Source organism: Nelusetta ayraudi, unplaced genomic scaffold (genome assembly GCF_046127955.1).
Source record: "Nelusetta ayraudi isolate G7.1 ecotype Tasmania unplaced genomic scaffold, CSIRO-AGI_Nayr_v1 ptg000015l, whole genome shotgun sequence".
Taxonomy (NCBI): Eukaryota; Metazoa; Chordata; class Actinopteri; order Tetraodontiformes; family Monacanthidae; genus Nelusetta; species Nelusetta ayraudi.
The window spans coordinates 962,070-980,000 of NW_027466065.1; the positions used below are offsets into that span (position 1 = coordinate 962,070).

Sequence of the window (17,931 nt, forward strand, 5' to 3'; positions counted from 1 at the left end):
CCAAGCAACTCATTATCATTATTATTTCATTGTTGAAGATCTGTCCTTCGTTCCCTGAGGAATAAATGTGGCATTCAATCCTGAGCGGACAAATGGCCTACTGAACGACTGTCCTTAACTTCATAGAAGTCCTCCCTTGCATTCATAAGGAACCATGAAAGACTCAACCTTCCTCCTATGAGACATCTGGAAGTTTGTGATACTCCCAGGAACACTAACCTGACTACTCTGCTGAAGGATTCTGCCCTTAATTACATGCTTTGCTAACAGCTACAAGGGGTTGAAGTGATGTCCCAGTTCCTCCAGATCATCCGCTTAGCATGTCAACAGTCGTGCAAAGTTACTGCTCCTCCCGGTAGTCTAATGTACTAGCCTCATTCCCTGACGGATGTTGTCATCAAACAAAGCTTTGAGCACATTGGCGGTGGACGTGGACATCAGAGAAACGTGATCTGGTTTGATTCTAATGTCCAATCAACAAAAACAGGTTGACAAAGGAAAAATATGAGTGCAGCCACACATCAGAGTATCAACATGGGTCGTTATCAGGATTAAAAAAAACAAAAAACAAAAAAAACAGGTATCTGTTTGTCATATGTGTATTTGCTTAATAATATGGTTTTAATAATAAATATGCTTGAGCGAAACTTGCATGGCCTTAAACTGACACCTTTTGAGATTGCTGTCTAGGGTTAGCCTCAGAATGACTTGATACCAACAGTGCAATCTTATACCACGTAGGTCTAGTGTCCAGGGGCCTTTTTTTGGCTGCTGGTTGTAGGCATGTTATCACCATCTCTGTTTGTGCTCCAGTGACTCTGGACTCTGCACACCACCTGACTGCGGTGTAGTGTGTCTGAACGACACATTTTAGACTCAGGTGGGGGACTTTGGCAGGCTTTAGCAGTGAAACGCGGCCATAGTGCTTTGTTATTGCTGGTGTAAGGAGGGAAGCTCTGTGTATGGCACCAAGCCCACAGTGGCCTGGTGGATCTGACCTCCAATGAACCTCTCTTCTGAACGGATATGTTCATTCATTAATTTTCCATACCTGCTTGTTCCCGAGCTCAGGGTCACGGGGGTCTGCTGGAGCCTATTCCAGCTGTCATAGGGCGAAGGCAGGGGACACCCTGGACAAGTCGCCAGTTCATTGCAGGGCCACATAGAGACAAACAACCATTCACACTCACATGCACACCTTTGGACAATTTAGATTGTTCAATTGACCTCACATGCATGTTTTTGGATTGTAGAAGGAAGCCGGAGAACCCGGAGGGAACCCACACAGACATAGGAAGATCATGCAAACTGCGCCACCGTGTCGCCCATTTTGACATATTTTCCCCTTCTTATTCAGATGCACACAATTCCTTAAACCACTTAGAAAATTGTGGGATAGGGGCGGGACCGTGCTAATGTTGCGATGGTGATTAGCTACAGTCAGCAAATTAGCTTATGTAGTCAGCAGATGAGCAGTTTGATTTGTTAGTTGAGTTAGTCCGACAAAGTTTAGTCAAACAAGGTAAGTTCTATTTTTGTGACCGCTAACACTGGATTTTGCAGAATATAATTTAGGGCTGAACTTTGCGTAGTTCGGCTTGATTTCTTACACGCCACCTAGCAGCAGGAGGTACCTATTAGCAAAACATGTTGATTTTCAGTTAGAAAACCAGCAAATGCTGTCAATGAAACCATTCAGAGATCAGTCTGACTTCTTTCACTAGTCTCTAATGCAAAAGACCACCATCTAGTGGTCAGGCGTTTTATTTAATTTTATTTCAATTATTTAATTATTTTGAAGAGGAGGAATCATGGGGGGGTGGGACGTTAGCTCCGCGGGGAGAAAATGTCCACGCAGTCTACATGCATTAGTTAATCTAATATCGCAGTCTACATGATAATTATTTATGAAGACAGGTTCCCAGCCTCGCTTCTATATATTTTTTTTATTTATTCTTCCCCTCACTATCTTCTGGAAAGACTGCCTCCTTAAAGCCACAGCCATCTAGCGAGGAGGCTGCGTGGTGCTGGAATTAAAGTGACACAGCTATATTATGCTGAAAGTAAAGCAGAGCAGCTCACAGGGGGGAGATGTTTAAAAGGGGTGGGGGCAGCATTTTTAAACGGGCGAGACTGGCTGAGGATCAGAATCTGACCTGACGCCCACTGCTTTCAGAGGAGCTGGACGTAAATGCCCTTCGTGGCAACCCTTTGCTGTATCACAGGGACATGAGTGGATGCTTTGTTTTCATGCTTATTTCTCTGTGATGATTTGCAAGGCACAGATGGACAAGCAGCTGATGCACTGGGCTGGTCCTCGCACTGTGCATTCGGAGAGAGCGGACCCCGAAGGGATCTGGAAATAGAAATTCAAAGGAGGAGGTGGGGGAAGAGGAGGAGGAGGAGGAGGAGGAGGAGGAGGAGAAAGGGAGCAAAAGAAGGGGTTTTAACTGAGAGCAGTGGTATGCCCGCCTCAGTACCAAGCATGGCTGTGCAGAAGAGTGCCATCCCTCCGTCGCGAGGACCGCTCTCAGCGTACACCATCTGGAACCAGAGGAGAGGCAATGGACATGGTAGATTGGGAGGTCAGTGGCTTTTATTTTGAATTTTAATCTGTTTAGATGTTGGATCTTACTGATGATAAGCCTCTTTTTTTTTTTTTTTTTTTTTTTTTTTTTTTTTTTTTTTTTTTAAATGCACAGATCGGTGATGATAAAACACAGCATAGCATCTTCTGATTGTTGTGATGACGCATTAGTGTAATGTTTAATCAATTATCAATTTCAGCATAACGTCAATAAACATGAGGCAACGAGGCGTCGCCGGTCCGCTTAGATTACATAATGAAACCCACTCTGCGTCCTGAAGGCATACAGTAGATCCATGTGATGAGATTTTTTTTTTCTCCCTCTGTGCAGTCAAATGCGTCACTGACTGTTTTCTGATTTTTTTTATTTTTTTTTGCTGCCTATTCAGGCTCCATGAGGACAGTCAGGTGCTAGCATGTTCTCTTCGCCCTTTCTGCCAAACCTGCTCATAATGGCTCTCTTATTTTGTCACTGACACCCTGAAGGCATCTCTGTCTGTTTATTAGCAGTTCGAAAGTCAACATGTTTTGGAATTTTTCTTTCTTGACAACAGTTTTGGGGAAATTGAATACAAGTCTCCCGATACATGTCATGCTCTGTTTACTCCCATTTTAGAGGTTAAACCAAACTCACAGGCAAAGAGCCCGACAGTTCCTGTCTACAAATCACCCCAAATCTACAGCCAAGCCAGTCCGCGGGCCACTGCAGGTTTGATCACACTTGTACATTTGGACAAATGTGGATGCAACGGCCATACGTGACGTGACGCACGTGTTATATAATATGTGGCATCAAACTATTGATTCAAAAGTAATGCTTTGGCTTTCCAGCGTCAAATGGCAACAACATTGACGAGCGGCTGAAAGCCGCGAGGGAACGACGGGAGGAGCAGCAGAAGTTGCTCGGTATGTGAACCAGTGATTCCCTCGACGCTGTCCATGAATCGTCCCGGAATCCCAGAAATATAAAGGTAACCGATTTTTTCTATAAATACCCCCCGCCCCCATCTACTGTCTCTGCAGTCTCTCGGGAGCAGGACAGGTTGGAGCGGGAGCAGCGGGCCAGGTGGTACTATGAGCAGCAGCTGCGGGAGCGCAAGAAGAAAATCCTGGAGCAGAGGCTCCAAGAGGAAACGAGGCGTGCCGCCGTGGAGGAGAAGCGCAATCAGAGGCTGAAAGAGGAAAAGGTGAAGTGCTGAATGGTGGAATAATCGCAACATTTGTGATCGGGTGGGTTGTTGCGTCACAGTTCTGGACGGAGGAGCATCGGCGCTGACGTGCTTGTTTGGCCTGGTTTGCAGGAGCGGCATGAATCAACTGTGCGTAAGACGCAGGAAAAGAGCCAAAAGGTCCGGCAGACCCAAAACGTACAGGGAAGAAAGGCCACCAAGACTAGTAAGTGGACGCACGGCTGCGCTCCCTATTTTGCTTCTCTTTCTTTGCTCTGACAACAACAGACTTTTTGCCATCTGTTGAGCAGCTCATCTTTTGTTTTTGCTGCACTCACAACTTCCTGCTGATCAATACGCTAGCTCCACGTCGTCCGCCGCCGACTCCGTGGGAGAAGAACCTGGTCAGTCGGCTCCTTACCCCCACATTTTCTTATCTGGCAAGGAGCAAGAGTGCTGGCTGTCAGTCAGGAGAAGAAGGTACTCTCCCCCCAGTGATTACAGCCTGAACCACTTGACTTTAGTGTTGGTTTCTTACAGTGTCTACACATTCTAACGCTGCCTCTTTGTGTACTAATGCTGCTTATTGTCACTTTGCCTTTTTTTGTCTTGGTTTCTGCCATTTCTTTCCATTATTTCTTCCCCTCGGGACATTTTCCACAATGATGTCACAAAAACCACTGTCTCAGTTGTGCGTGTTTGTCCCCGTGCAGCTTCATACCACTCCATAAACACCTCCAACACCACCATCATCACCACCAGCCCTCAGAAAGCACAGATGCAGCTGAGGCAGCACCAGCAGCAGCAGCGGCAGCAGCAGCAGCCCTCTGGTTTGGCCCGCAGCAAGATCTCTGTTTCTCCGAGTCCCAACCGCAACAACAGCAGCAGCAGCCAGCGCAGGAGTGTCAACCAGGCACAGGTGAGATGTTGTTACTGGCTTTGAAAAGAGACCTTTTTTATTGTGTCTTATTATTCCAACAAAGGTTCCTGTTTTTTTTCCCTCAGGTCAAATTAGCGAGGCCGCCGGATATCAACAGGAAGAGCGCTGCTCCCCCAAGCAGCAGAAATAGCAGCTCACCTGCAACCAACACAAGGGCCAAACCTGTCGCCAGAAGCAAAACGTTGTCCCCCTCACCCTCGCCCTCACCGGATAGGTCGGTCATAATTTTTTGAGGGATGGGGTGGAGGTGGGAGGGTCAGTAGAAAAGTTGTCGTAATCTTAAGTTAACGTGGGACATGAGCTCTCTTCTTCTGGGTTTTAAAGGACTGGGAAAAGGCCCATCAGCAGACATTCAACCCCGCTGTACATGGAGCTCCCATCTGTCCCCGAGGAGGATCTTTCTCTTTGTGTCCCTGCCCTCGCTCCTGGCAACTCGAGGCCCGTCCGAGCGGCGGTTCAAAACCGGCAGGAGAAAATGGGACTCGCCAGTCCAGCACGAACCCCACGTTCAAACACACCTGACACGGACGCAGCCAGTATCATCAGGACGGCTGAACGCAGAAGTAAGATGGAGAAAAGTGCAACGTGAAAACTGTCATTTCATTGCATTTTTCAAGATATTTTTGAAAGTGATTTTTTTCTCCCAACAGGTCCTGCTGAAACACCTCCTCCCTCACCTCAGCAACCTCCTCAGGTTGCAAGCAAGCCTGCAACCAGGGTGACGGACCCAGAGGAGGCTTCCCGTCTCCTGGCTGAAAGGAGGAGAGAAGCCCGACTCCAGCGGGAGAGAGAGGAGCAGGAGCGTCTGCAAAGAGAGGAGGAGGACAGGTAAGAAGCGGGTTGACCCCACAAGATCTCCCCAGAAACACAAACACTACATGCGTTTGGACGTTGCTCGGCACATTACAACACGTGATATGTTCAGGCGCTGCCGTGAAGAAATGGAGCGCCGGAGGACAGAGGAGCGGGCGCGACAGCAGGCCGAAGCTCAGCGTCTCATCGAGGAGAAGATGAGGCGTGAGGAGGAGGAGCAGAGGCAGGCCGAGGAGGAGCGAGCTCAGGCCTTGCGGGAGGCCGCCCTGCTGCAGAAACAGGTGCAAACCCAAGTCATTCAAACTGCTTAAAGATTCCACGTTTTGCACCCACCGACTCTTTTGCAAATGGATACTCGTGCTTGTTTTGGTCAATGCAGCGAGAGGAGGAGCAAGCCAGGGAGCGGGCCAAGGCGGAGCAGATCCGCCAGGAGCGAGAACTCCTCGCAGCGAAGGAGGAGGCGGCCCGCCAAGTCAGAAAGAAGGTGATGACTGAGAGCACGTGTGGTGAAAATGTGACATTGTACGCACGTTGTACAGGACGGTGCCGTTTCACAAAGCATGTTTTTCTTTTTCAGAGGCTTGAGGAGATCATGCGGCGGACCAGGAGGACAGATTCTCCAGATATGGTGAAATTACTGTTCAGCTTCTGAAAAATCTTACACCCCGTGGGCTCTTGTGACGCATGTCTTGGATCTTCTAACAACTAACCAGTTTTACTTTTCAGAGCCAAACTGTTTGCCCTTGACTAAGTTGATAATTTTTTGATGTTTTTTTTTTCTACAGAAAACTGCATCGGCGAGGAGCTCGCCAAATGCAGCCCAACCAAAGGAAAACACAGAGCCTGTGCATAATGGCACCATAGAAGACGCTGCCCAGCTGCCGGTGGGCACGAAGACCTTACAGCTGGGACTGACTAACGAGGATGACATGGTGCCTGTGGTGGCCTTCAAAGAACGCAGGTCGCTGAGGACCCTAACGGGCCTGGAGGAGATCCAGACTCACCAGCGAGCAGGTGAAGTATCAACTTGAAACCAGTTTAAAGATCCCATATAATTAAAAATGCAATTGACAGTGGCCAATCTTGTGGACCAAACAGTGAGCACTTTGTGTCATATAGTGTACGAATATGTGGATTTTTGTACACGAGGAAAAAAACTGTATAGATATGCAACATTTATCAACTTTCCAACTCCAAATATATACAGTATATTATACTCAGTTTTGTGTTCCTCTTTCATGCAGAGGTCATCTGAGCACTTTCAGGGCGGCCAGGTTTTCAAAGAGCTTCGATGGAGAGCCACGTTTTTCTCAGTGAACCGCAGGAAGTGCTGCATCACAGGCATGCTGCTGCCGCCGCCGCCCTTTAACGAGCATGTAAAAGCTACAGCCCCGGCTCTCATTCAGTACATCAGCATTTGATTTTTTTGACTTTTTTCCGCGTGAAACCAGTAGCACAAATACTGGGCAAGTTATTTATTTTGTTTTATTTCTCAGGTTTTCCTGAAATTATAACTAGCCTAACAGCAGTAGATGTAGACTGTGGTAATAAGAGCACGCTGGGTGAAGTTGCCTATGTGAAATACTAGGAATAGCCATGCCAATATTTACAACATGTATCAGCCATATGCTTTCTGCTTATTCCTAATATTTTTATGCCAAAAAAGCACCTTGCCTTTGATTTGTCACAGTGGATTATAATAGCTCTAGTGGCTGTTAGCATTGAGAACATGTGTTTTACTCCCTTCCCTTTATGAATTCATATATTTCTGTATGATTTTGTAATGTATAGCAATCCTCTATTTAAATGCTGCTAAGAAATCTAGTTTCCAAATAAGACTTTGCTTAAATTTTTTGAGTGTTGTATCCAAGGATGAATTGCACAAATCAAATATTGCACTGACCGTTGCTTTGATAAGTATGGTCACTCTTCAGAGCGTTCAACAGTTATTTTATTTTAATTGATTGAAAGCTTATGAAAACTTAGGAAAAGCTTATGTATCTGACTATCAGTGTTTGATCTTTATAGTTTAAGTCTTGCTTATAGCATTCATTTGTTACACTGTTTGGAATTGTTTAATATGTCTGCCATAGTTAATTAAAGTTGATTCTATGCTGCGTCTCTGGTTTGTTTTTACCCAACTTGTGGACTCTAGACTTCATAACAATAATAGAACTTTTAATAAAGCAAATCTGAAAATACTGTTGATGTGTATAATCTAAAATTATTTGAGAATGGAGAAAGGACCTATTCATTTAGAACAGCTGTCCCCTGGTTTCTTGTCTCATAAAATGACTGTTTAAATGCGATAAAACAATTCTATTTGTATTGCGTACTTTAATCTCTTCTTGTTTTTAGATATAATTTTGTTCAAAAATAGATCACATTTCGAAAGCTTGAATGTCATGTTACCCAGCTAGTAATAACCACTCCTGACTACAAATTAGTTCTATTATGTATCAGTATTAATATTAATGTTTTCATAAATAAAAGATATACAATGCGAAAATACATGTATTTGTTTTTAGCAATATCCTCACGTTATGTGATTCAGCTATAGATTAGCATGATATGATTTAAATGAAATACAATTATTTGTTTAAAAAAGAAAAGAAAAAGAAAAAAAGATTCAAAGAAAAATGCAGGCCAATCTCAACGCGCATGCGTACCGCAGGTCCGTTCTCAATTTTCATTGGGTCATTTTGTTGTTTATGTTGCTACGTCAAGAACATGGCTACCTCGTCCCGCCCCCCGCGCCCAGCCTTCCCCTGGTTGACTTGGAAACGGTCGTGGCGTTGCTGCTGAAGTTAAGAGGACAGCTAATCACTGCAGGGTGTGTTGGACGTTGTTAGCCTCCGCTGCCAACTGGTTCTCCCGGCCGCTTCTCAAACGAGTGCGATGTGTCTGGCAATGTTTCGAAATCTTTAGTAGCCCTTTAAACGACTCTAAATGATACCGTAACACATATAATAAGCTCAAGATGGCTGTAAGGTTTGCTGACGTTAGCAATTAGCATGCCGCCGTCCAACCTGGCTAACGGTCCCTCGTGTTTACGTTTCACTGATTAGTTTCAAGATTGTCGTTACCTCGGGGGGAAAGAAAAAAAAAAAAAAAAAAAATCAAATGCGGCTAAACATTGCTTGTCATCGTGTACCGTTCTCTGTGTCTGTGTGGTCGCTGAAAATGGCTCATAGCCAGCCACACTCGTCTCTGTTGTAGAAATATCATCCATTTCTGTTGACGTTATGTATTTTTTTAGAATGAAAGCCCCACTCCTAGGATTACTCTCCGTTTGCCTTCAGAACGTGGGACATTTCGGCGCCTTATAATGCCAGCAGGTGAGTGTTCATTTTAAAAAGTATTTATATACAATGCGAGAGAGCGAAAAGCTTATAAAGCCTAAAACTGTTGGTATGATGAATTGTGGAATCTTTTCACAGGTGAGAAAGAAGATTTAGCGCAAACACGGGAAAGATTCAATGAGGTGTTTAAGAAATACACCGACCTAGAGAAAAAGAAGAAAGTTAAAAAGAAGCGAGATGAGACTGAAGAGACGATTGCGGTATGTCTGCTGATATCTTCAAATCTGTCTATAGTAGTCTTTATATTAAACTTATACTTAAACTTAACATATCGTAATTTTATCTTTAAAGCTCGAGAATTTCAAAAAGAATCTCAATCTTGAGAAAGACACCGAAGAGGACGAGACCATCCTCCAGAACACCTATGACCCTGAACAGGGCAGCCCTCGCTACACCAAGAACAAACGAAGAGAGTGGGAAACGACAGAAAAGATCAATATCAACAACAGTCGGAACCAAGAGGAGCTTCAAGCTTCTAAAGGCAAGAGAAAATCAAGAAGGGAACTTCCGTCCCTTCCTGCTCCTGATGACCCGTCAGATTGCATCCAGCAGGAGGTCCAGGATGCCTCCAAATCTGAGGTCTCTTTGGAGCACTACGATGAAGGCAGAGTCAAGGAACTGAAACAAAAAAGTAAGCGGGCAAAAAGCAAAGCAGCTCTCGAGTCAAAGGTGGAGAGTCTGGTGGAGGACGTGGAGGATAAACTGCTCCTTGAATATCAGCAACGGATCACACAAGACGAGGACGAGAGTCTAAAGAAGCCGAAGGCGAAGACTGAGGAAGAGAGTTTTGTCTCTCAGAAAAGCACGTTAAATAATGATATTGGGAAGAAGAAAAAGAAAAAGCTCAAATCTGTAGTTGCCCAGCCAGAAGAGAGGTGTGAAAATCTTCCATTATTTTAATTTTATTTGCTTTTCACCTTTGTTATGAAAAGTGGTTACGACCGTGGCACCATATTGATCTCAGTTGAATTGCTTTTTGGTCAAATAGGGATCCAGATGAAGATGCCGTCCAGGATGGTGGTGCCGACACTGAAGTGGAAACCAAGGGGAAAAAGAAAATAAAGAAGAAAAAGCACAGTAAGTAAATGTCAACAAATGGGTTAGAAAAGTTCTTCATTACTATTTCTAGTCTTGATTTCCATTCTTTTGCATTTTATTCTTGTATTTTGCATTTTAGGGTTGCATTTCTTGTTTTTATAATTGCGCATTTGCGGTAATTTTGTATTTTAACCATTTTTTGTTAGTATTGCTTTTATTATGTTTTACTCTCAAATGCACTGTTTGGCTGCTGTAAGGTGCTATATAAATAGCATTTGATTGATTTTATTGATTCTTTTCCAGTTGAGGTAGAAAAGAGCGACGTTGAGACGGAAGCACCACAGAAACCAACGTTTGATGACAGCCTTGTGCTGGGAGTGTTCGTCCACAGGACGGATCGACTCAAGGACCAGCTGCTGATCTCACACCCCATGGTCAAGATCCATGTGGTGGACGAAGTCACTGGGCACTATGTAAAAAAAGAAGACAGGTGAGGGCCAAGACACTCATTTGTGTTGCTGGATTCTCTCAAATCGAAACGGTTTCCTTCAGTTTTGCAGTTTGAATGACAACTTTGTCAATGGTTTTCCTTGGCTATTACAGCAATCGACGCGTCTCCTCTTTCTACGAGCAAGAGAGCATTGATCACATCATCCCCATCATGACTCAACCATTTGACTTCAAGAAGAACAAGTCGGTGGTGCCAGAGTGGCAGGAGCAGATCATCTTCAACGAGCGCTTTGGTTATTTTGTTGAGCAAAATGAGGAAAGGCCCCAGGTGCTTCTCTTCTTTGAGGTAAGAAACTGCTCCTTTGTTCGTGCTTGTCCACCTTTAAGCAGAGCTGTCAGAAACCCTCTTTGTGTTTCCAAAAAAAGATCCTGGACTTCATGACTATGGAAGAGGCGAGAGCCAAAATTGATGCTGACAAGCATGAGCGAGGCTTCAGAACGATTGCGTGGGCCTTCCTCAAGGTGTGTGTGTGTGTGCACGCTGTGTTTGATCAGTTAAGGATTAAAAAAAGGTCCTTTCTTTTTAGTGTTGACTGTCTTTTCCGGGTTCTTCCAGCTCGTCAGCACAAACGACACGCTGAATATCGGCAGCAAACTTCGCCTGCAGCTCTTCTGTCCTCCACCGCGAGCGAAGCGGCAGCCAAAAGTGATCGAAGTGGTGGAGTGGTGGAGGAGGTACCCCCGCATCAAATACGCCTCCACACTCTATGTCACGGTGAAAGGCATCAAACTGCCTGAGCATGTGAGTGAGCTGCTGCTTCTCTGAGGTTCTATCTGGTTTTTGTAAATCCCCCTAAAAAAAATGAAATGATAAACGGAATTAATTTAGAATAAAACTGAATAAAAGGGTAATCTCGAATATGTCCCTACTGTTCTGGCAGGTGGACCCTGGTATCCGGTCCATGATGGCGCTGCAGGAGGAGAGAGGCAGCACCTCCTACAGTGAACTGCAGAAGGAGGCCACTAAAAAAGACCTGAGTCAGGTGATGGACAGCCAGGCTCCGGTGCTGGCATGGAGCAGGCTGCCCGGCCAGGTGAGAGTCGGGTGGAATATTTGGAAATATTAGGAGGAAAAAATTGCTTTCTGCCAAGTCAAATGTAAAATCTCTGTTGCTACCTGTCAACAACCTTTTCTTTGGACTATACAAAGCGCCGCTGTCGTCTCTCTGTTGAAGGTCTGTCGGATACCCAACAAGCCCGTGCTGTCGTTCCGCGGTGGCCAGACCGGCTGCTTCACGCTGCTCTTCTCTCACGCCGGGACCATGTTGGCTGCCGCTTGCGCCGACCGGGACGCTTTCCCCGTTGTCGGTAGGCGACGCCTCGTTTTTTTTTTTGTGCAAAAGCCTCCCACGTGTGTGACACCACGGCGGGGAAGTGTCCAGTTGACTTGCTGCTTACGCAGAGAGCTCCCACTCTGCCAGATGTCTCATCTTCAGCTCATCTTATTTAATTAGATTTTTTTGTATCAGACACATACAGCAATTCAAAAGGATCAAGTTCAAGCGTTGCATGAAATTGTCTTATGCAGTGTAATTCAAGAATAATAATTATAAGATAAGCCAGAACGGCTTGAACTAACCCTATTTTAAAAAACAAACCCATTTCTCACCCACTGATAAGAAATAGAAAAAGGGAAAATAATAAGAACAGCAATAATGATAATAATAATAATAAGTACCAAAAGAAATAAATCAAAATAGAATATAGTGGACACTAAACCTAAAACTTTCAGGATGAATAGATGCTATGTCTAAGTACTCTATAAAGGGCTGCCAGGTTCTTTTGAAAAGATTACCGGATCCCATAAGTGAAAATCTAACCTTCTCCAACTTGATGTGATATTAGGACCTCCCTGAGGAAGCTCATCTTATTTTATGCTGTTTCTGTTCCAGTGTATGAGATCCCATCCGGACGGGTGTTGGCCGCGTTCAGCGGCCACCTGAAAATCGTCTACGACCTCTGCTGGTCCGGAGATGATCAGAGACTTCTGTCTGCCTCCTCTGATGGAACTGTCCGGTGAGCTTTTTTTGTGCCGAGCCTGTTTGTCTCAGGTCTCTCTGCTTGTCAGCGGAGTGCGTTTGTTTGGCTCATTCATTCTCCCTCTCACCCATCGTCACTAGTGAGTGGAACGTGGAGAGGCTCCTGGGAACGGCCCAGAAGGTTCTCCCCCACCCGTCCTTTGTGTACTGCGCTCAGTACCACCCGGCGGCCCAGAACCTAGTGGTGACGGGGGGCTTCGACGCTCTGCTGCGCGTCTGGAGAGTCGACGTCGACGACGTGAACGGCCAGCTGCTGCAGGAGTTTGACGGCCACGGCGGCTTCGTCAACACAGTGTGTTTTGACCCAGAAGGTTCGGAGGCCTCAAACGTTGTTGGGGTTGATGAGTTGCAAGATCCTGTTGGTGTTGTTCGTATTTCTCCAGCTACTCCATTGCCATTCTTTTTTGATTGTATTTAGGAAATAAGATGTTCTCTGCGGACAACGCAGGGGTGATCATCGTGTGGAAAACTACAGTGCAGGGCGACAACTGGCCCCAGGAACCTCAGCGCTGGTGTGTCCAAAAGGTACAAACCGATTTGGTCACAAATACTGCATTTTAAAAATTTGTCTGACAGTGTAACATCAGAACGTGTGGCGTAATCGACTGGAAACACCGCTTCCATGACCTTTGTTAAATGAAGCATCCCCCTTTTCCTTTCAGAGGATTGAGGAGAGAGACCTGAGAGGCGTCCCCATCACCATGCTGCAGCTCCACCCCAACGGGCGGTGCTTGCTCATCCACGCCCAGGACAGCGTCTTAAGAATGATGGACTTGAGAATGTAAATCAAATCTGAAAAGAGAAAGAAAAAAAAACAGTCAGCTATTGCTTAATAATTAGTTTTCTTAATAATCTCTTTTCTTGTTGGGTTTTAAAATGAATGTTAGAAGATGCTGTATGTCATAGAATACATTTGAACTATAAATTACCCAGGTAAACTCCTGTCACTGATTCGCTGGCCTTTTTCCAGCCTGGTGGTGAAGAAGTACACTGGCGCCACCAACTACAGAGAGAGGATCTACAGCACCTTCACACCGTGTGGGAACTTCATCTTCTCCGGCAGCGAAGACGGGATGGCCTACGTTTGGAACACAGACACAGGTGAGAATTCAGGTGTTCGGAGAACAGAGAGCGGCACGCTCTGTTTTCCGTAGGTTTCTGACAGTTTTCCGGTCGTATTTGGTCTTCTCTAGGCGACCAGGTGGCGGTCTACACTGAGCTCTGCTACCCCATGGCTCTCCACGGCGTCTCCTTCCACCCGCATGAAAACATGGTGGCCTTCTGCGCCTTTGGCCAGAGCCAGCCCGTCCACGTGTACCTGTACGATCGCAAAGGTGACGGCGATGTCCAGTTCTGCCAATCGCCTCTCAGCTCTGTTCAGGTTTTTGACTACCGTGCTGAGGCTGTCCTGTGCTCTGTCACACAGTATCTCAGCTGGAGATGCACAACGCGAAATCGGTGTCGGCGGCCAGCAGGTCGGTGGCCAGCAGGGCGGCTTCCGTGGACGACAAGAGCTTTCGGAACACGCCAAACCCAGACACGCCTGCTGCCTCCGCCCTGGATCAGTTTGCCCAAACGACAAGACTTGCTATCAAAATGCAGAACGTCAAGGAGCAGCTGGATTCTGTACTCGTAAGTGAACACCCTCTCTTCACCTTTCAACTTTGGCGAATCGCCTAACAGTGCACGCCAACCAAACCTGTTTTTGTATTTCATGGTGTCCCAGGACTCCCATCAGAGGTCTTCAGCATCCGGATACATCTTTGAGCCAGGTAGTTCAGGCGTTTTGTTCTCTCTCCTCTGTTTGTTATTTGTTGCGTAGCAGCGCCACCTATTTGTACACACAGGCACTCGGCTGTTCTCTGTTTGCAGATAAAACGGAGTTCGCTCACACAGGGAGGAGTTTGACCTCGGAATCCAGCGCAGTGAGTCTCAACATCGAACACACCTTTATTTTCACGGGTTCAGAAAGGTTAGTTAGTGCAACTCGGGTCAGTTCTAAGGTCTCGTTTTAGAAAGACCTTTACTTTAGACTGGGAGTAATTTAACAATATCTTAATCAATATATTAAAAAGTGCCATATTTATTGCAGTATTTAAAAAAACAGCACAAAAAAAGACAAAGTACCTCCTTTAGTAAACAAGGACTGGACTTTGAATCGGTGTATATCAGGCAGTATCCTGCTGTCTGTCACCCTTTGTTCCATTTAAATGCATGTCGTAGCATTTTGATTTCAGATTTGACGCTCACTAGAACTTTTCCCTGCAGTAATTTCACAGTAGAAGCAATTTGTAGGCACCACTTTATGTTCTAATAAAATGCTTTGTTTGTTCAGTGGGTGTTTGTTATCCAGATTATGCGACTGCCTCACAGAAAACCTTCAGTTTAATCTTTTGGCCGTTGTCCAGAATTGATTTGCGCTGCACATAAACTTGCATTTTTGCCATGAAATTGCATTTGGATGGCCAGTCCGCTCCATAGGGAAATGAATATAAAACCTTTTTCCTGTGCTGAAATGCTCCAGTTGCAGCGCCGCTAAATTCTTGCCTTTCCTTTTAGCTGGGATTAAATCCCTCGCTGCCCCTGCCGTCTCTCCTGTCGCCGCATTCCAAACAGCAGCTTTCTGGTTCCCTGGTGGAGCAGCTTATCCCCCAGGCAGCGCTGAGCAGCCAGAACCGTGAGTGGCTCTTTCACTTAATCAACCCTGTTCTCCGCCCAACGGCTGAGTGAGTCAGTGGGCTCGGATATTTTTCAAGACTATAGCCGAGGTAGATTTAGCGTGCCGTGACTGTGCAGAGTGAGTCTGACCATGTACACCGTGCACAGAGACCGAGACGGACCTCTAACCATTTACACCTGTGTCCGTGAGTGATGCCAGCTCTGTCTAATGTGCTTTGCTTTAAATGTGACGCACTTAGGGCCGCTCTTTTGCTTGTTTGTTTGCTTGTTTAGGTTCTTTCCGCCCAGTTGGACAGCGTCTGAAAGGAGGCTCCTCTCTTAAGTCACAGCCGGTGAGTGACTTTCCTTGTTGTGTGTTTGGTGACTCTGCGTGTAAAGGTTAAACCCATCTTCAACTGTGAGTAAAGCAGCTGCATGAGTGTTATCAAAAGAGGCCTCTCCACAGCTCTCTAGAAAAAGAGCATATTTAGCCCTCTGTTCACAGCCTGCTGCAAAAAGACTTGGTTGGTGTACTAAGAGGCAGGGAAAGCTTACCAACACCTGGCTGCAGGTGTATGTCACTCACCTGGGAGAAGTATTAGAGCCCTTTGTGATGTCACAAAGTGCTGACATCCACACCCTTGTGAATAGTGGAGCAGTGTTGAAAGAAAACGCTGGTAAAATTATTGCGTTTTTCAACATGTGACTGTTTTGTTTTCTCTAGAGCCTTTCTGACAACTTGTCTGTCGGGGCTGATGGAGACGCAAGTTCCAGTCCTCAAGAGTTGGTAAGTACGCACTCCAGCAGTCAGTTTAGTCCAACACAGAGTCCCCACTCAAACTGGCAACCCTGCCCCCCCCCCCCCGGTCCAGGTGGTGGCTCTGTACGACTACACGGCTGCTCGAATGGATGAACTCACGCTGCGGCGCGGCGACGTGGTCCGCGTGCTGTTCAAGGACAATGACAACTGGTGGCTGGGTTGCCTTCCGGATGGCAAGAAGGGATACTTTCTGGCTTCTTACGTGGCAGATCACAGTAAGCGGATTTAATGTCATTTTTTATTTTGCTTGGCAACACACTGCACGGGCCGCTTCTCTGAAACACATCCACGCACTGCTTTGAAACTGTAGAGAATGTCAATGAAGAGGCGTTTCAGTCTTTAGAGGGACATGCAGCCTCGTCTGACGGGACAGTTGACAGGTCGACGCCTACCAGGGTAAGAGCGATGTTAATTATTATAAAGTGTGACATTAAGGACATTAATCAATAATTAGCTGCTGTACTGATGTCATATGAACAATTTTTTCAAGAACTTTTTTTTTTTTTTTAATGAATTTGTAATTATTCTATTTCCTTTATATATTACTGTCTCCTCTCATTTTCCGCTGCAAGGTCTCGGCTATGATTAGCTCCTCTGGCGAACTGCGATTTCTCTCCGAACCGACTCTGAGCGACACGGAACCTGAGTTGACTCAAAATAAGTGAGGATCTCGGCTATGATTCATTTTTTTTTTTTAATGGAAGTATTCTCTTCTTTGTTCATCCATGGAAATCACATCCTGATTTCAGTATTTGAAAAGACGGCTTTCACTATCTTGAGAAATCTCAAACATTCTTTTTTTTCCTTCTCCACAGACCAAGAAAAAAGAAGAAAGTAAAGAAGGCCGGAGTCCTTGCACAGTCTTCACATCAGTCTACATTTTCAGAAGCAGATGCTGCCGAGTCAGCCAACAGCGGGAGAGGAAACGCAGCGACAAGAAGGCCGCTTCCAAAGAGACCGATGGGGCGGGCCAATGGGGCCTTTGTGTCTGATGCATAAACCGTTGTTTATCAGCACATAGCACCTCTGAACACACCACATGCTGATAAGGTTTGAGTGACTATTTAATTAATCATTAAGCATGCTGACATACTTCTGTACTCGAAGCAGAAGACCATCTGTCTCTGAAGAATGGAAGATATAATGCGGTTAGTTGCCTGTTATGACTTCTCACAATTCCCACACATATTCTGGGCTTGAGGTCTCTTAAATTACCGGTTGACTTTAAGGTAAAGATTTGGCGATGAAGTGGCTGAAAGACAAAGTTGCGACTGAACAACAAAGGCAGGCAAGATAATAACCGGTAAAAACGGAACAGTCACAGACCTCACGGACACATCTCTGTTGGTTTCATCACTCTTTTATTATTATTATTATTATATTATTTTTGTGTTATTCTGTTAACGGTTTTATTTTGCTTTTCTCTTTTTTTAATGTTTGTACAGTGCTGTCGTACTGTCATTCACAGTCTGATTGATTTTTACAAATTACATTTTTGAAGATCTTTTTGTATTAATGCTCTCACTGTAAATAATGTACTATACACACGCTCCCCTTTTTTTTTTTTACGTGTTTATCACGTGTGATTTAATATTGTGATATTTTTTACAGACAAAAAATATTTTTTTAGCCTGTAAAAGAGATGTCATGTGGGACATGTTTATGCTAACGTCCTCACTGATGTTAAATACAGATGAGTCATTTGCAAACGTTTTGCTGAAACTGAATATAAAACTGTTTGTGGTCCCAGATAAAAGGCACAGTTTGTTCATGATCCAGGCTCTGAACTACATTGATAGAAAGTGCAATTGGTAGGCAGCTGCAAAGTATAACCAGTCCAGTGGTTCAACTATACTAGTACATACTGATTTACATAAAAAATAAAAACACACAAGGACAGTACATGAAAAGAAAACCACAGTTTGTGTCACTTCTGCCCGAAGTTCTGCCTGAGTGCTGTTGCTCCTTGTGTGGCCTCACTCACCGAGGAGAGGG

The 17,931-nt window shown here is 45.2% G+C and overlaps 3 protein-coding genes across 6 annotated transcripts in view; 2 read left to right on the top strand and 1 right to left on the bottom strand.

Moving 5' to 3' along the window:
* Window positions 1-2,405: 2,405 nt before the first annotated feature.
* LOC142886172 (uncharacterized) lies at window positions 2,406-7,628 on the top strand. 2 transcript variants are annotated; one of them, XM_076023138.1, is made up of 15 exons: window positions 2,406-2,585; window positions 3,204-3,296; window positions 3,419-3,493; window positions 3,611-3,774; window positions 3,889-3,982; window positions 4,120-4,236; window positions 4,470-4,675; window positions 4,762-4,910; window positions 5,021-5,259; window positions 5,347-5,524; window positions 5,622-5,790; window positions 5,889-5,993; window positions 6,087-6,137; window positions 6,295-6,523; window positions 6,754-7,628. In XM_076023138.1, the coding sequence occupies exons 1-15, from the start codon at window positions 2,465-2,467 to the stop codon at window positions 6,762-6,764; spliced, it is 2,001 nt and encodes a 666-aa protein (XP_075879253.1). In that variant the 5' UTR covers window positions 2,406-2,464; the 3' UTR covers window positions 6,765-7,628. The 2 variants fall into 2 exon arrangements, with proteins under 2 accessions (XP_075879253.1, XP_075879252.1); XM_076023137.1 differs by having other exon boundaries at window positions 2,407-2,585; window positions 4,446-4,675.
* Window positions 7,629-8,289: 661 nt separating this feature from the next.
* On the top strand, window positions 8,290-17,768 carry ahi1 (Abelson helper integration site 1). 2 transcript variants are annotated; one of them, XR_012926398.1, is made up of 27 exons: window positions 8,290-8,847; window positions 8,950-9,071; window positions 9,163-9,746; window positions 9,860-9,948; window positions 10,213-10,399; window positions 10,513-10,705; window positions 10,786-10,881; window positions 10,976-11,161; window positions 11,301-11,453; window positions 11,595-11,727; window positions 12,312-12,435; window positions 12,540-12,769; window positions 12,877-12,983; window positions 13,121-13,239; window positions 13,429-13,559; window positions 13,652-13,792; window positions 13,885-14,090; window positions 14,185-14,230; window positions 14,331-14,383; window positions 15,018-15,135; window positions 15,411-15,469; window positions 15,841-15,903; window positions 15,989-16,151; window positions 16,247-16,332; window positions 16,509-16,597; window positions 16,752-17,507; window positions 17,548-17,768. XR_012926398.1 is itself a non-coding variant. In XM_076023223.1 (26 exons), exons 1-26 carry the CDS (start codon window positions 8,838-8,840, stop codon window positions 16,933-16,935), a joined length of 3,672 nt encoding a protein of 1,223 aa, XP_075879338.1. In that variant the 5' UTR covers window positions 8,290-8,837; the 3' UTR covers window positions 16,936-17,768. The 2 variants fall into 2 exon arrangements, 1 of the variants encoding a protein (XP_075879338.1); XM_076023223.1 differs by having other exon boundaries at window positions 16,752-17,768.
* Window positions 17,769-17,878: 110 nt separating this feature from the next.
* Window positions 17,879-17,931, bottom strand: part of slc18b1 (solute carrier family 18 member B1) — a 5,974-nt gene continuing 5,921 nt past the window's right edge. For both annotated transcript variants that reach the window (XM_076023225.1, XM_076023224.1), the window contains exon 14: window positions 17,879-17,931. This exon is cut by the window's right edge. In XM_076023225.1, coding sequence (XP_075879340.1) covers window positions 17,913-17,931 — 19 coding nt within the window. In that variant the 3' untranslated portion in view covers window positions 17,879-17,912.

Bases quoted from the DNA above. Each gene is read 5' to 3' on its own strand.
- LOC142886172 (XM_076023137.1), top strand. From the start codon at position 2,465: ATGCCCGCCTCAGTACCAAGCATGGCTGTGCAGAAGAGTGCCATCCCT. The intron at 3,775-3,888 runs GTGAAGTGCTGA...CCTGGTTTGCAG, and splicing joins AGAGGCTGAAAGAGGAAAAG to GAGCGGCATGAATCAACTGT. The intron at 3,983-4,119 runs GTAAGTGGACGC...TCAATACGCTAG, and splicing joins AAGAAAGGCCACCAAGACTA to CTCCACGTCGTCCGCCGCCG.
- ahi1 (XM_076023223.1), top strand. The intron at 14,091-14,184 runs GTAAGTGAACAC...ATGGTGTCCCAG, and splicing joins AGCAGCTGGATTCTGTACTC to GACTCCCATCAGAGGTCTTC. The intron at 14,231-14,330 runs GTAGTTCAGGCG...CTCTGTTTGCAG, and splicing joins CGGATACATCTTTGAGCCAG to ATAAAACGGAGTTCGCTCAC.